Source organism: Ailuropoda melanoleuca, chromosome 5, assembly GCF_002007445.2.
Source record: "Ailuropoda melanoleuca isolate Jingjing chromosome 5, ASM200744v2, whole genome shotgun sequence".
NCBI classification, from domain to species: domain Eukaryota; kingdom Metazoa; phylum Chordata; class Mammalia; order Carnivora; family Ursidae; genus Ailuropoda; species Ailuropoda melanoleuca.
In genome coordinates, this window is record NC_048222.1 from 36,588,088 (window position 1) to 36,605,401 (window position 17,314).

At 39.2% G+C, this 17,314-nt stretch overlaps 1 protein-coding gene across 10 annotated transcripts in view; it reads left to right on the top strand.

Annotated features, from left to right (window-relative positions):
• Nucleotides 1-15,831, top strand: part of MYO9A (myosin IXA) — a 307,312-nt gene extending 291,481 nt beyond the window's left edge. For all 10 annotated transcript variants that reach the window (XM_034660724.1, XM_034660725.1, XM_034660722.1 and 7 more), the window contains 3 exons: nt 7,539-7,741; nt 10,259-10,401; nt 11,071-15,831. In XM_034660724.1, coding sequence (XP_034516615.1) covers nt 7,539-7,741; nt 10,259-10,401; nt 11,071-11,534 — 810 coding nt within the window. In that variant the 3' untranslated portion in view covers nt 11,535-15,831. The remainder of the gene's footprint in view (nt 1-7,538; nt 7,742-10,258; nt 10,402-11,070) is intronic.
• The last annotated feature ends 1,483 nt before the right edge of the window (nt 15,832-17,314 follow it).

The window sequence follows — 17,314 nt, forward strand, 5'->3', positions numbered from 1 at the left end:
CCAAGAACCTGCTTAAGATTGTCTCTCTCCCTCTCCCTCCCCACACCCACGTGCTTGCTGTCTTGCTCTAAAAAAAAAATGAAATAAATAAAAAATCAAAAAATGAAAAACATTCTTTCCATACTGTCATGAAGTCCCCGTTTATTGTAAATCAAAAGTCTGTATATGCATGGATCTGTTTCTGTGCTGTTTTGACCTTGTACCAATACCAGGGTTTTAGTTACTATAGATTTCTAAAAACCTCTGCTGGAACAAGTCATCCTACCTCCTTCTTCAGGAGTGTTTTGATTGTTCTTGGCTCTTTATGAATCAGCTTCACAAAAATTCTCTTGGGATTTTTACCGAGATTCCATTGAATTAATAGATTGCTTTAGGGAGAATTGACATTTTTACAATATTGTTCCCATCTATGAACATGATTTCTCTCTCCATATAGACCAGTTCCTCTCAAAAATGTTTTAAAGTTTTGTGTGTAGCTATTTTACACATCTTTAGTTTGAATTATTACTAGGATTTTAATATTTTTAATACAATTAAATGTTATTTAAAATTTTTTTATCTGTTGCTCATTAAATACAATTGATTTTGGTATTTTTCACCTTGTATTTGGCGACCTTTCTGAACTCACTTATCTTAATAATTCTTCTATGGATTTGTTTGAATTTTTTACCTCTAGAATCCTATTGTTCTTGAATAATGATAGCTTCGTTTCATCTTTTACAGTCTTTATGCCTTTTCTTTCTTTCTCTTACATCAGCTGGAACCTCCAGTACCATGTAGAAAGGAAGTGCTGATAGGGATCATTCTTGGCATGTTCCCAAACTCAGTGGGAAAGCTTTTAGTCTTCTATCACAAAGTATGATGTTTGCTATAGAGTTCTTGGAGATGCTTTTAAGTATGTTTGCTTTTATTCCTGGTTTTCTAAGAGTTGTTACTATGATTTTTATGTTGAATTTTATGAATTGCTGTTACTATATGTAATTTGGTGTTCATTAGACTATTTTATCAATAAAATATATGTATACACACACACAGTGAATTTCTGAGGTTAAACCATCATTTACATATCACTGCAATAAATCAACTAGTCTTGTGCTAATATCCTTCTTATATATTGCCTGATTAGGTTTGTAGTTTTTAGGATTTTTGCACCTGTGGTAATGAGTAAAATTATCCTGTAATAGTCCTTTTAATATCCTTGCTATGTTTAGATATCAAGGTAATGCTGGCCTCTAAAAATGAGTTGGGAAAGAGTTCTTTTTTAAAAAACTTTTGTGGAAGAATTTGTCTTCTGGTTTGCTAGTAAAATCATCTGGGCCCAGAGTTTTCTTTCTGGAAAAGTTTTAAATTATAGATTCAGTTTATAAGATTTTTCACATTTTTAAATTTCTTCTTTGACATTATTAATTACTTGGATTTTTGTAGAAATTTCTCCACTTCATATAAACTTTCAGATTTACTGACAAAGTAGTTCGTAGTAGCCTCTTAACTTTTTCATATCTACAAGATTTGTAGTTGTGTCCCTTTTTTCATTCCTGCCTTTGGTTATCTGTGAATTCTTATTTTTTCTTCATCAGTCTTGCCAGGGTTTTAAACTTTTTATTAGTCTTTTCAAAAAGTTACATATTGGCTTTGATCCTTCTTTTTCTAATGTTCATTTACTCTTATCTTTGTTTCCTTTTTTCTCCTTTGGTTTACTGTTTTTCTTTACCTAGTTTCCTGAAATTGATGCTTATCTCTTTAATTTTTAACCTTTCTTCTTTTCTAATGTATGCATGTAAGGCTATAACTTTAAGGTAGGCAGTGTTAAAGTGTATCTTACATATTTTGATACTGTTGTTCAAAATAATTTCTAATTTCCATTGTGATTTCTTCTTTGTCCATGGATATTTTAAAGTCTGTTTCTTAATTTCTCGATACATAGGGATTTTTAGTTTTTGTGATGATACTATCAGGAAATTTATTTTAAATTACTGTAAAGGTCAGATAAATTATTTTAACCCCTTGGAAATTTATTTTCTTCCTGTATGTGCTTTTAAATAGAGAATATTCTGAGGTTGTTAGATACTGAATTCTTTATGTCTGTTTTATCACTTGTATTTATCAAGTGGTTCCCTTCTGTAGCTTTACTGGTTTGTGCGTACCCATTTGTTTTTTCTGTGCTAGTTATAGCTTTGTCTATTTCTTTGAGTATTTCTGTCAGTATGTTACTTTAAATTTTCAGAAGGCATTTCTTAGGCACTTCCAAATTTGAAAGTCTTCTATCTTCTTCATAATTTGAGCTTTTGTCATTGTGAAATATCCCTCTTCATCACAGGTAACTTACACTTCTTACCTTAAAGTTTACTTTGTCTATAATTTATATAGCTACACCAGTTTTCTTTTGATTAGACATGCTGTGTCTTTTATTCCCATCTTTTTACTTTCAGCCTTTCTGAATTTTTACGTTTTATATGTGTCCCTTATAAACTTCATATACTTGGGTTTTCTTTACTAAGACAGTCTGATGGTTTTTAGATTTCAACTAGAACATTGACGCTATTTACATTTAATGTAATCTCTGATATATTGTGATTTAAATCTATTTTATTTTGTGCTTTTTATTTCTTCCTGATAAATGTTCCTTTTCTTTATTGCCTTTTTTTAGGTTTTTTTTGTTTTGCCTTTTTCTTTTGATTACTTTTTATTCCATTTTTTCTCTTGTTAGTTTCAAGTTTTACACTTTCTTACTCTTTTTTTTAATAGTTAACCTAAAGATTACAACATAAATCTATGACTATCAAAGCCTGTTAATTTGTACTTTCATCTTTCTCAGATGATGTAAGGACTCTCATATGCTTCAGCTATTATGTGGTATAGTTGCTGTTGTTATTTTTAATTATCTGTATACTTTAAATCCAATACATTATTGTTATGTTTTATGTAATCAGTATTCATTCAAAATTACTCACATGTTTTCTGTTTTCCTTCCTCTTCATTTATCACCCTAGCTTCTCTTCATTTTTTATATGCCCTTTAGTGCAGTTGTGTTGGTGACACATTCTGTCCTAGTCTGTCTAAAAATGTCTTTATTTCAACTTCATTCTTGAAGGTGGTTTTGCTCTGCGTAGAATTCTAGATTGGCAGTTTCTTTGCTTTCATCACTGTAAACATACCATCTGTTGTGTTTTGTTTTCCATTATTTCTGTTAAAAAGTAATCTTTGAACCTCATAGTTTTTTTTTTGCATGTGTATATATAGTTTTCCATTTCATAACTCAGTTAAAAATTGTTTTGAGTATAGTTAACACACAGTGTTACATTAGTTTCGGGTGTACAACATAGTAATTCAACAAATATATGTTCTGTGCTCACCACAGGTGTATGCAGTGCTATTACGGGTAGTTACAGTACCACTGACGATGTTGCCGGTGCTGTACCATCCATCCCCGTGACTTAAACAGTCCATAACTGGAAGCCTGGATCTTCCACTTCCCTTAACTCATCGATCTGCCCCCTTCCCTCTGGCAGCCATCAGTTTGTTCTCTATATTTATAGGTCTGATTCTGCTTTTTGTTTATTCATTTGCTTTGTTTTTTAGATTCCATATATAAGTGAAATCATGACTTTGTCTTTATCTGACTCTTTCACTTAGCATGATACCCTCTAGTTCCATCCAGTTGTCACAACTGGCAAGATCTCATCCTTTTTTATGACTGAATAATATTCCATTACTTCTTTATCCATTTATCAATCAGTGGACACTTGGGCTTCTTATATAATTTTGCTATTGTAAATTAATGCTAGAATAACCATAGGGATGCATATATCTTTTCAAATTAGTGTTTTCATTTTTGGGGGGGGTGAATATTCAGTAGTAGAATTGCTGGATCATATGGTTGTCCTACTTTTAAGTTTTTGAGGAACCTCCATACTGTTTTCCAAAGTGGCTGTACCAATTTACATTCCCACCAGTGGTGTAAGAAGGTCCCTTTTTCTCCAATACTTGTTATTTCTTGTCTTTTTGATTCTAGCCATTCTGACAGGTGCAAGATGGTAGCTCATTGTAGTTTTGGTTTGCATTTCCCTGATGATGAGTGATGTTGAGCATCTTTTCACATGTCTGTAGGCCACTTGTATGTCTTCTTTGGAAAAATGTCCATTCAGGTCCTCTGCCCATTTTTAAATTGGATTATTTGTGTTTTGGTTTTGAGTTGTGTAAGTTCCTTATATACTTTGGATATTAACCCCTTATTGGATATATGATTTGAAAATATCTTCTCACATTCCATAGGTTGCCTTTTGTTTTGTTGCTGATTTCCTTCACTGTGCAAAGGCTTTTTATTTTGATGTAGTCCTAGTATTTATTTTTGCTTTTGTTTCCCATACCTTAGGAGACATATCTAGAAAAATTGCTATGGCCGATGTCAGGAAGTTATTGCCTATGTTCTCTTCTAGGAGTTTTATGGTTTCAGGTCTCACATTTAGGTCTTTAATCCATTTTGAGTTTATTTTTGTGTCTGGTGTGAGAAAGTGGTCCAGTTCATTTTTTTGCATGTAACTGTCCAGTTTTCCCAGCACCATTTGTTGAAGAGACAGTCTTTTCCCTGTTGTATATTTTTGCCTCCTTTGTTGTAAATTAATTGACCATATGAGATGGGTTTGTTTCTGGACTCTCTGTTATGTTCCATTGATCTATGTGTCTGTTTTTGTGGAAGTACCATACTGTTTCTTATTACTACAGCTTTGTAGTATCTTGAAATCTGGAATTGTGATACCTCCAGTTTTTTTGTTCTTTCTCAAGATAGCTTTGGCTATTCAGGGTCTTTAATGATTCCCTAGAAATTTTAGTATTTGTTTTAGTTCTGTGAAAAATGCTTTGCTATTTTGATAGAGATTGCATTGACTCTGTAGATTGCTTTGAGTAGTATGGACATTTAGCGATATTAATTCTTCCAGTCCATGAGCATGGAATATATTTTCCACTTGTGTCATCTTCAGTTTCTTTCATCAGTGTTATATAGTTTTTGGAGTACAGATCTTTTACCTCTTTCGTTAAATTTATTCCCAGGTACTTTAGTCTTTTAGGTGCAATTGAAAGTGGAATTGTTTTCTTAATTTCTCTTTCTGCTACTTCATTATTAGTATATAGAAATTTAACTGATTTCTGAATATTAACTCTGTGTCCTTGTTGCAGGCGTACTTTTTTTCTGACTACTTCTAAGATTATCTCTTACCTTAGGGTGCCTGGGTGACTCAGTTAGGCATTCTGACTCTTGATTTCGGCTCAGGTCATGATCTCAGGGTCGTGAGATTGAGCCCCACATCAGGCTCTGTGCTCATCACTGCGTCTTCTTGTCCCTCTCCCTCTGCTCCTTCCCCTGCTCACCCTCTTGCTCTCTCTGTCATAAATAAATAAATCTTAAGATTATGTCTTGCCTTTAATTTTTAGCAGTTCTGTCTGTGTGTGGACTTCTTTTTATTTATCTTCCTTAGAGTTTGAAGGCTCCCTGTAGTCAGTAGGTTGATAGTTTAACTGGTTTTGAAAACTGCTGCGTCATTATGTCTTCAGTACTCTACAGGATCACTCTCGTCTTCTGGAATTCTTTTTACATAAGGTAGATATTTTTACTGTGTCCTCTCTTTTACCTTCTTTTCTGAATTTTTTCAGGAAAAATTTTGTTTTCTCTGTTTGATTCTTTATATTTTCTTCTGACTTAACTTCCAGTCTACTATTTCAACTATGTCTTTCTATCTCCTTCAGCATGGTTATTTTAAGTCTGTCTGGTAGCCACAATATCTGGAGTCATTGAGGGCGCCTGGGTTTTGTTGTTTCCACTAGTTTTCATTTACATTGTCTTGTCTCCTTTTGTGCTTGGTTACCTTTGATTATGTGTCATAAATAATATTTGAAAAACTATTCGTAAAAATATTTTGAGGCCTGAGAGGATATGATTTTCCTCCAAGGCATGTTTTCATTTTTTTCTGTCAGGTTTTAGGGCACTAGCAATCTGGGGTACTTTAATCCAGTTTTAGGAATTACGGTTTTCTGGACCATTCAAATGACTTGAAGCTAGGCTACAGTGTCCGCAAGGACTGTTATTTCAGCTTACTCTTATGTTTAGGATGCAAACCTTGGGGATCCCAGTGTCAGGCATGGAGGATTTACCAGGCAGCAGTCCATACCCTTGTGTGGGTCTGGACTCCAGTTTTTATTTCTACCCCAGGGATTGGCAAACTTTTTCTGTAAAGGACCAGAGAGTAAATATTTTAGGCTTTGTGGACCATACAGTCTTTGATGCAACAGTCAATGCTGCCGTTGTTCATGGGAAGAGCCTAGACAACGTGTGAATTGATGAGCATGAATATATTTCAGTAAAGCTTTATTTACAAAATCGGGCACAAGGCCAGATTTGGCCCAGGGCCATAGTTTGCTGACCCCTGCTGTAGTCTGTCAGAAGCTCTGCTCAGATTCTCAGCCACCTCTTCTTAAATTTAGATTAGCCCTGAATGCCAAACTAGCCTCTCTTTGGTTTGCCGTGTTAACTAGCTCTGTAGTGCCTTCAAGAATATTTTGGGTTTTTTATGTTTGGTCCAGTTGCTCTCAGCAGGAGGTTTAATCTGAAATACCTAGTCTGGTATTATCAGAAGCTAACGTCATATACAAGGTAACCAAATTAAAAGCAATGAGATTTTTTTCCCCTCTGATCTCAAGAAGGAAATTTCTTGAGGTGCTCTCAGAGAATCTTTCTCACTAGCATCCTGTGATATATAAATGACTTTTTTTTTTTAATGAAACTGACTTTTCAGGACATGTTTCTGTAGTCTTCCTAGAGAGATTGTGCATTCCAAGGTTAAAGTTACAGAGCAGTGTTGTCCGTCGAACTTTGTAGGATGATGGAAATGTTCTGTATCTTGCACTGTTCAGTAGGGTAGCCACTAGCTACCTGTGGCTATTGAGCACTTGAAATGTGACTAGTATGAATACAGAACTAAAATTCTGCTTTTATTTAATTTTAACTGATTTAAAATTTGAATAGCTATTTGTGGATACTTAGTTTGGAGTGGACAAAGCTTAGATTAAATAAAGAATCTCCTCTCAGTGCATAATGTGTTCCTATAGTCCCAATCCACCAAAGTGTCCATTTTCCAGTGCTCTTGCAAGGAATTTTTATTTTTATTTATTTAGTTTTTTTTTTTTAAGATTTTATTTATTTATTCGACAGAGATAGAGACAGCCAGTGAGAGAGGGAACACAAGCAGGGGGAGTGGAAGAGGAAGAAGCAGGCTCATAGCGGAGGAGCCTGATGTGGGGCTCGATCCCATAACGCCGGGATCATGCCCTGAGCCGAAGGCAGATGCTTAACCGCTGTGCCACCCAGGCGCCCCTGCAAGGAATTTTTAATCTAAATGTGTTTGATGGACAGTATCTTCTAAATATCTGAGGCCTTGCGGAATGTTTCCATTTATTCCTACCCTTCACCTGGTGTGATGGAAGTACACTTGCTATCCTAAATGCGGTCACTCAGTTTACTTGCTAACACATATTTTTCTTTGCAGGGAAAGGGGCGACTTCGTCGAGGAAACTATCCAAGTCCATCCTCTCCTGTTGTAGCTCGGTTGCCCTCCATGTCTGATGTCCCAGAAGAGACCTTGACTAGTGAAGCAGCTATGGAGACTGACATCACAGAACAGCAGCAGGCAGCTATGCAGCAAGAGGAGAGGGTACTGACTGAGCAGATCGAGAACCTACAGAAAGAGAAGTGAGTTTCCAGGAGGAAAGAGAGCTACCAGTTATTACCTGTTTTCATTTTCTTCATTCTCTTCATTCTGTGCTCTCTTGATTTTTCCTTTTGTTTTTTAAAGATTTTATTATTTATTTATTTGACAGAGAGACAGCCAGCGAGAGAGGGAACACAAGCAGGGCGAGTGGGTGAGGAAGAAGCAGGCTCCTAGTGGAGAAGCCTGATGTGGGGCTCGATCCCAGAACGCTGGGATCACGCCCTGAGCTGAAGGCAGACGCTTAATGACTGAGCCACCCAGGTGCCCCTTGATTTTTCCTTATTCATTAAATATCCCCTTTGTGTCAAGCACTGTATCAGGTAATACAGGGGATACAAAGATGACAAAGACATGTTGCCTGGAGTCAGGTAATAGCGTGAAGAGTTGTCATGTTAACGAAGGAAGCTCCATGAGCAGGGAGACCTGAAGCTTCTTCAGTGACAGTGCTGGAGAAGGCTGACTGGGATAAGGTGTGTCAGTCTTAGCCAGGATTCCTGACAGTTCTGAGACCACCCTCATTGAACAGAGTGGTCTTTAAAAGGAGGAGTAAGGATTCCTGAGCTAAGACAAAGTCCCTTTCAAGAATGGGTATTATTCAGAACTCCCTAAAGTGAGACACCTGCGTGGCTCAGTCAAGTGTCTTCCTTCAGCTCAGGTCACTATCCCAGGATACTGGGATCAAGGCCTGCATGGGACTCCTTGCTGGGCAGGGAGCCTGCTTTTCCCTCTGCCTGCTGCTCCCCCTGCTTGTGCTTGCTTGCTCTCTCTCTCTCTCTCTGACAAATAAATAAAATCTTAAAAAAAGAAAAAGGGGGCGCCTGGGTGGCACAGCGGTTAAGCGTCTGCCTTCGGCCCAGGGCGTGATCCCGGCGTTATGGGATCGAGCCCCACGTCAGGCTCCTCTGCTATGAGCCTGCTTCTTCCTCTCCCACTCCCCCTGCTTGTGTTCCCTCTCTCGCTGGCTGTCTCTATCTCTGTCAAATAAATAAATAAAATCTTTTAAAAAATAAATAAATAAATAAATAAATAAAATAAAATAAAAAGAACTCCCTAAAGAAGGTTATTATCCAGTTGGGGCCACCAACTGGATGGTCAGGGTAAGGCAGCAACTCTAGTGGGTGCTGGGATAAAGGTAGGGAAATTGGTTGCATAATTTAGGAGAGAGTCCGCTTTGTGCCTTCTACCATCACTGGAGCAAGGGTAGGTAACGGTAACGCTACATCTTGGGGATAATATGAACATGCCACAGTTCTTTTTGAGGTGTGTACTGGTTCTTATTGACAACAGAGACCCTTTAAAGTTTTAAGGGGATTTTTGTTCCTGAGTTCCAGGATCCCAGGTCTGAGAGCTTGATGCATTAGGGGACTTATGAGTCTGTTAAAGTACTTCTTGCCGTTCAAGATTGATTTTAGAATTTTGGTAAGATAAAAAAGCAGCTGGGGCTCACCTGTGCAGAGCACAGTAAGGCAGAAGTGGTGCGCAATGACCAGGGGCTAGCTATCTGATTTGAAAAGAGGACCTCGCTACCATTTTGATGAAAATGGTATTAAAGGTATTGAAGGATGAATAGTTTGAGCTAGGTAGAGTGGAAGCAAAGCTAAGAAGGTTCTGAAAGAGAGGAGACTTGATGAGAAAGGGAGTAAGAATTGGAAGGATAAGGAGGCTGTGGACAGTTTGGGACTCAGAGCTGGTATATTTCCAGGTAGCAACAAACTCTAAGATCTGCCCATTGGAGAAAGTTGCCCACGTAACACGAAGGAAAGGTGGTTAGAAGTAGCAGACACAAAGACACTTCGGTGTGAGAGTACTGAAGTGAGCTTTTACGAAGGTGTTTATTGACATAGATCAGGGTAACATCAAGTAGTAGTGAGAAAGCAAGATTAGGAACCAAGTACCAAGACTTGAGGAAGCAAGGGGCACAACTGAGAGGTAGGTGGGTGCCTGATGAAGAGGAGTAGAGAATGCTGTGAGTGGAGGTGGCGTAAGCAGCAAAGGACAGAAAAGATCAGCAGGGTTTTACTTCATCAGAGGTCTCTCTGGTTACGGTAGAGGATATCATCGGTAGTCAGTGCCGGGGGTTCATAGAAAATAGTTAAAGAGCTGGAAGGAATCTTAGAGATTATCTCATGTCATCTCTTTGTTTTGTGGATGAGGAAGCTGAGGTCCAGGGAGAGGAAAGTACTTTCCCAATGCATTATGTGTGAGTTTAGAGTGAGTGTAGAACCCTGATCTCTTTATAATCAGCCCAGAGTTCATTTTACCAAAATATCTTACAGCTGCAGCATCTTTTCCCACCTCACTCTTTGCTCTAATATAGGTCCCAGCCTTTGCGTTTATAGCGTTGTGGCTTACCGGTCTTTATCACCACGCTGGATGGAAACAGTAGGAAATGTGACTGTTTTGCTACTTAAATTTCTTTCATCATAAGTCTTTTTTTCCTGTTGTCTTCCTTCCTCTTCTTATCAAACGCTAGTGGATTTCTTGATTATATCTTACAGGGAGGAGCTAACGTTTGAGATGCTTGTACTAGAACCCCGTGCTTCTGATGATGAAACCCTTGAGTCTGAGGCCTCCATTGGGACTGCTGATAGCTCAGAAAATTTAAATATTGAGTCTGAAGGTGCCATCTCTGAGAAATCAGGTAAATGAACATATTAGAACAAAGACCCCAGATTTGTTTTGCAAGGGAGGAATAAAGATCCCCAAGCTAAAACAGAATCCCTTTCAAGAATGCCTGACCTTACGTGAGAGGGTGACAAAGTCCTAAGGAGTTAAAATATACTGATCCTTGTGAAGCTTCCATTATATATTGTTCATCAGACCAAACATTTAATGTAATGCAGTTTTTTGTCAATTTAATGTTTTCTCCTCTTTTACCACAGAGAAAACCCAATAATCACAACATATGCTGTCTTACTGACCCTTGATCCATGTCCTAAAGGTGGTTGATAGGAGTTGTGCCCTGCTGAGAGATGGGCCTATACCAAAGGAGGTATTTAACTCCCTGACATGTCTCAGGGAGACATAGAATTACTACATATCTTGGCAGTATTTTAAATGATAGTGACAGTTGTAGGCCTCTCCTAATGGCGTAGTGGAACTCCAGACTTCTTGCGGTTGATTCTTAAATGATAAATGTAGAAATGGATGACTTCTCAGGTTATAACTGTGGACAGAGTATAGATCAGCCTGCACCCTTCAGACCTCAACCCACCCATCACATGGGAATGGTATGAAACCTATTCATTGTGGGATGATTTGCTTTAGAGGAAATTATCATTTATAGCTTTGATCTTTTCTTTTGAATTAGAAAGAAGCTTAGCCCTTAGCTCCTTGAAGGCAGCTGGCAAATGTGAACCTTCGAGCAAGTTACGAAAGCAGCTAAAAAAGCAGCAAGACTCCTTGGATTCAGTGGACTCTTCAGTCTCTACTTTATGTTCGTCTAACACTGCGTCTTCTCATGGGACCAGAAAACGATTTCAGATTTATTCTAAATCTCCATTCTACCGAGCTGCCTCAGCTGGAGAGGCCCTGGGAATGGAAGGGCTGTTGGGCCAGGCCAAATCCCTGGAAGACAGGCCTCAATTCATCAGCAGAGGAACCTTCAACCCTGAAAAGGGCAAACAAAAATTAAAGAATGTGAAAAACTCACCTCAGAAAACCAAAGAGACCCCAGAGGGGACAGTCGTGTCTGGCCGCAGGAGAACTGTGGACCCAGACTCCAGCTCCACCCAACAGCTAGCTCTCTTTGGAAATAATGAGTTTATGGTCTGAACTGGCAGCTGTGTGTCCCTTCATGGCTACAGAGTGGTAAACACATCTCATCTTTGAGGCCTCTTCTCAACGCCTCGTCCACAATAGTCCACCGTCATTGTGGTCCTGCCTCTCGCCCAAGCATACAACCGAGAACTTATGTGCTAATTTCCTGGGCCTCCTGAAAAAGCAGAAAGGCCTCTTTGAAGCCTGCTGGGGATGGTGCCAGCTGTGCCTTGGCTGCTGTATTTGACTGGAGATTTCACTAAACAGAGCCACCTGGGGCCTGGGGATTTGGGTCAGTTGTGGAGGTCTTCCGAGTCGCCTCTCCTCCATCCTCTTTTCCTTCCCAGACGTGGGTGTTGAACTGGGTGGCGAGGACATGGTGGGCCTGAGGGAACCACTGATTTTTGACATTTGAAGAAAACATATAAATCTTTCTTAACCGTGAAAGCAAAAGCCTTTGGGTTTATTTTGGGATAGTTAGGAGCTGGGGTAGAATATAATTTTTTTCCAAGGATTTATAAACAAAAAGCCTAAGCCCTCTATTTTAAGATTTTTGAGAAATACTCCATGTTATAATCTGGGGAAAGTAAAAAAGTAATTGTTTCCATGAAGCCATCAGAGCATGTTTCAGACATCTGGTTACATGATGAAGAAAAGAGTACATGTTTTGTTTTTTGATGATGTTCAGTGTCATAATAATGCTGGTTTCACTCCTCGTTAGTTCCTGCCAAATATATTGCATGGGCTGAAGTTTCAGTTGCCCTACTGTTCTCATACTTCCTGGTCCTAGGATTAGGTTCCTCTGATTTTTTTTAAGTATCTCAGAGACATGGTGATCCCCAAACAGGGGGTCTCATCCTAATCCACCCAGGCTCTCCTCTCTGTATAGATTAAACCGAAGATTGCATATGATCCTGTTCGTCTGCTGGTGGGTTTCCACCACAAACTCAGCCAAGTAATGTGACCATCTAATCACTTCTCCCAGAACATTCATACACAACACTGCATGGATAAGTGTTAACAGAAAGCTGCCAAAAACATAAAAGAGTTTTTACTATAACCATCTAACTAGTATCTTCTTTTCCTCAGACCATCAGTATTAAATAGATGAAAAAAATCAAGGACTACTTGAAGCTATTTTTGTTAATATTCTGGTTACTGAAGTTTACTGTAAATACATATGTATAGTATGCATATTTCTTTTTAACCTTATGCTTTCCTCCTCCTGGTGTTTTTCTTCCCACAGATTAGGGGCCGTTGGGATAGGGGTGAGGGCCACTATCCCTGGGCTGAGGGGGAAATCAGACCATCTTTTTCACCACTGGGTGTCTCCATACACCTGAGCTAAAGAGCATTTTAAGCTTCTTAGCATTTGTGCGATTAGAAATCTGTTTTTGCTATTTATAATATATGGAAAATGAAACATGATACTCTTTCTTGAGATAAGTATGTGAAAATGTTTATTTTTAAAGTTACTAAATGCATCTTGTCTAACTACCACGTGCACTGTTCTGAAAAAGAGCCTTTACCATCTGTAACCTGAATTTTGGTTATTCTTTCTTTTCATACTTCTTCAATTTGAAGTTGTGGAAATATTAAGACTTTTGTTAAGGCAGATTCTCTCCTGTTACACAACACTGAACCTCATGTCACTGCCTCAGTGGTTATTGTCAAGCCCCAGAGGTCAGGCTTAGAACATCATTCTGAGTGGCAGCTAAAGGTAGCAGGAGTCTTACCTCTCCCTGGTTTGGTTTCAGAAATGAGCTAGGGAAAGGAATCTTTTTAAATCTCCAGAATGATGATGGTTGTGAGTAAGTGTTACATTTTCTGTCCCGCAAACATCTGCCACCTTGTTCATGCTGAGGAGTAATAAATGGAAAGCCTTTTAAAAATCAGAACTTTGGAGAATCTCCTAGAGGAAAATCCAGCCCCTCAGCATGGTTGGGTCCAAGTGGGACTTCTGGGGCCCCGGGGCCCCAAGCTGGGCTGTGCAGGCTGTTTCGGTATTCCTGGGGGAGTAGTGTCCTGCTGGACATTGACTGCTACTCTCTACTTGCTCCACGACACTGGTTCAATACCGTACGAGAAAGAGATGACCTTTGTTGGATAATTTCCTTTGACCCCAGGGAACAGCCTGGAGAACACATCTTGGCATATGTTCTCCCTTCTAAATTTTTGCAGATTTTCTTTTTTTGTTTCTTTGCAAAATAAGTTTTTGGCAGTTAAAAAAACAAAATTACTCGTATAGGTCACTTTATAGGAACTAGGCAATGGATGTTAAGAGACTTTATATTTCTCAGGGACCTGAAACCTGAACTTGGATAAAATTAAATAAAAAATACTTGTTTTTTGGTTGCTAGATTTGTGGATTTCTAGTCCTTTAACAAACTGCCAGAATGGGAGGGATGTGGGGGGGAGAGATCCACACAATCTTAAGAATGGAGAGCAAGTGTGAGACCCTCCCTTTGAAGGAAAGAAAGCTTTTCTTCTCATAGGATAGCAAGTATTGTTGGCCTGATAAAGAGATGAAGCCATAACTCTTAAAAACTGTCAGGACCAAGTGCTGTATCTTCTTTCATCTGGTCTTAACTGGTCCCCTCCATGGTTAAAGTTATGTCACCACGAAGTGATGCTGTATTATAATCACTTACGATGAAGATGTTTAACGTTCATATACGTCACAGTTGTGCTGCCCATTGCTTCTCCCTTGCTTTTCTTTGATCTCAAATGCCACAGACAAAATCCCTGTGTGGCAGCAATGGGGCAGCCCCACATTTGGAGCCCATACTCCAAAATGCAGAAGAATTCTGTTCATATCACACATTCCTGGCCCCAAACAAAGCCTGGATTTTTCACTTCTCCACATTAAAGCCAACTATCCCTTATCATGGAAACTGTAATAGAAGCAGGGAAGTGTACTTTTAAGGGTACATTGTATATCTTTAAGTGAAGCAAATCTGTTTAACAGCAAGGATCAGGGGGACATACTTAGTTTGTAATGTACTTCCTGCCATTTTAATTCCTTCGCCACTCTGGGCTTCTGTAAACACAAAGGAGATGCAAAGTTCCCAGTATGGGCCTTGAAGAGACAGAGGGACCTGAAGTCAGGGGCTGGGCTACCAGAGGCCCTACCTCCTCATGCTTTGGAAACCAGCCGCGGCTCTTACCCTGCTGCTGGAGGGTTGTGGAGACTTCTGTGTTCCGTGATCGTGGGGCTGTTTTCACTGTCAAAGACAGAGAAGAGAGGGGATCCTAGAAGCAACATGCTGCAAAGAAGAGGTCCAGCAAGGTTCTGCAGGCCCACTTCAGGGACTGTGGGCAATGTTTTTTTGTTTTTTGTTTTTTAACTGTAACGAATGTGTACCTTTCACAAGCACTTTGGTGAACTAGAGAAGAAATTCTCAGGATGTGTTCAAAGCTAAGAGAGTTTTGATTTTAAAAAGGAATATAGTCCAGATGGCTTTCCTCATTCTCCTCTTTTTCCCCCTTGTTGGGGGAGCTAGACATGGGGCATGCATCATTCTGTGTTGACAAGTGCGTTATGTCTATCCATAATTTTGTGACAGTTCCCCAGCACTGTCCCCCAGTAACACCATGCTAGCCTTGGTAATAAAAGTCCTTGGTATTTGAGGGAGTCCTGGGTCTTTCTGTGCCCTTCAAATACTTTGAACCACTTTTCTCTGGAATCACTCCCACATTTGATTTGGTGTTAAAAGGTAACAGCAAAATGATGATTGTGGAGATGGATCTATTAGGTCATGTTGGTCTCTTGGTTAAAACTTCAAAAAAGACACACGAAGGGGCCTATCACCTTGCTATTCATTTATAATTAATACCTATTTATCAGCCCTCTTAGGTCATATAAAAGTTGCACCTTTTGAACCAAGTAATTGTATTTACTAGGGGAAAGGTGTGGATTACAGATTAGTATTATATTATTTTAATGGATTTAAAGTAATTTATAAGTATGCTGAGTGTAAATTTTTAAGACTATGTATTGTAAAAGGACATATCCTGTGAAATATAATATCACTTTACTGTTTAACAGAATAATTCTATAAAAAGAATGATTTATCTCACCCGTGGAACTGATTCCATTCCGGATGCAATCAACGGGCACTTTGTAATTTCCTTTTGGGTTGGTTTTTGGGTTTTGTTTTGTTTTTTTTTGGGGGGGGGAGTGGGAACAAGACATCATCTGTATAATAAGTGCAGTTTGTGTCACTCAGAATATGCACTGTATAGCTACACGAAAGCAGCTTGATGAACAAATCACTCCATGGCTCATTAAAGAACAAAGCTTCCAGAAGCAGCAATACGTGTGGTTTGTTTTCTGACCATCCTGGCTCCCACCCCAACTCACTCCAGTCCCGCTCCAAGGAACAGCAATGGTTTTTGTTTGTTAAGCTGATTTTTGTTTAAGGAAAGGACTGAGCCCCAAAGTGATAAAGTGCAGAAGCAGTGATTATTGGAACTCCACTGAATTCAAGTGAAGGTGAGATTCAAGATGTTAGTTTTCTGTAATAGATGCTAGCTGCTGGCTGTTAAGACTTCGTGTAATCAACCTAGAGCTAGGTGGACAGTGAAGACGTTAAGTCTACAGTTAGGATCCTCACCAAGAAACCTATGAAGAAGTAGCAACATCTCCTAGTAGAGGCCCAGGAATTCATCCCTAGGTTGTCATTTTCATTCTGCTGCTATGCTGTGTGACTTTGGGAAAGTCGTGAGCCCTTTCTGGGTGTCAGTTTTCCCATCTGGAAATGAGTTCTCTTCCTCAGGTTTACTTCTCTGTATAACTCCTACTGACTCTCAGGTCTCAGTGCAAAAGGCAGTTTACTGGAAATTTCCTCTTCCCCCTTGAACTGGATTAGATGTCTTGTGTTCTCAACAGTGCTCAGTATTTGTGGCATCAAAAAAAAAAAAAAACAGGGGCGCCTGGGAGACTCAGTTGGTTAAGCGTCTGCCTCCGGCTCAGGCCATGATCCCAGGATCCTGGGATCAAGCCCCATAGCTGGCTCTCAGCCTGCTTCCTCCCCTCCCTCTGCCTGCCGTTCCCCCTGCTTGTGCTCTCTTCTCTCTCTCCTCTCTCTGTCAAATAAAATAAATAAATAACAACTGTTTGATATAAGCTTCCCAACGCAAGAAATGTGCTATCTTGCTGACTCAGATCTCCAGTACCTAATAAAAGGTGCCCTTGCTTAAATACTGGGTGAGCAGGTTGAATGAGACTGGGGGTTCCCAAATGCCAAACTAGATCTAAAGTGAAATGGAAATTTATTCAGTTTTTAAAATCTTGAGGTCATTTTCCCATTTCTTTTTTGCATTGTTTACATTTTTGCATTAAGTTTACGTCAAAATGATAAGGATAGTGAATTGTTTCTTAAAGTTTCTTTAATTGGCCAAGTAAAATATAGAAATGCCATTTTTAAAATGTACCCCTGTGGTAACCAAATCTACAACAAACCTTCCCAGTGCTTCTTGGCATCTTTGGGTCTTTCTCTGTGTTTTCTACCACCAAATAGTCCCTTAGGGTGGAAGAGGATGACTGTCTCACAAATCTGAAAACTGCAGTTGAAAAGAAAGGCCCAGATAGGTCCACAGAGACTGTCTCTGTGTGCTTCATAACCAAAGACATCTCTGGCTTTGAGGGCAAAAAAGCTTTCACAGTATCCCCTCTCCTAGCAACAGCCCTAAATGCAATGAAAGCTGTTATCCATTCGAATTTCAGTGGGGCCAATTTACAGCAAAATGTTGAATAAATCCTGAGATCAACTGAGCTCTGTATTAGGAAAACA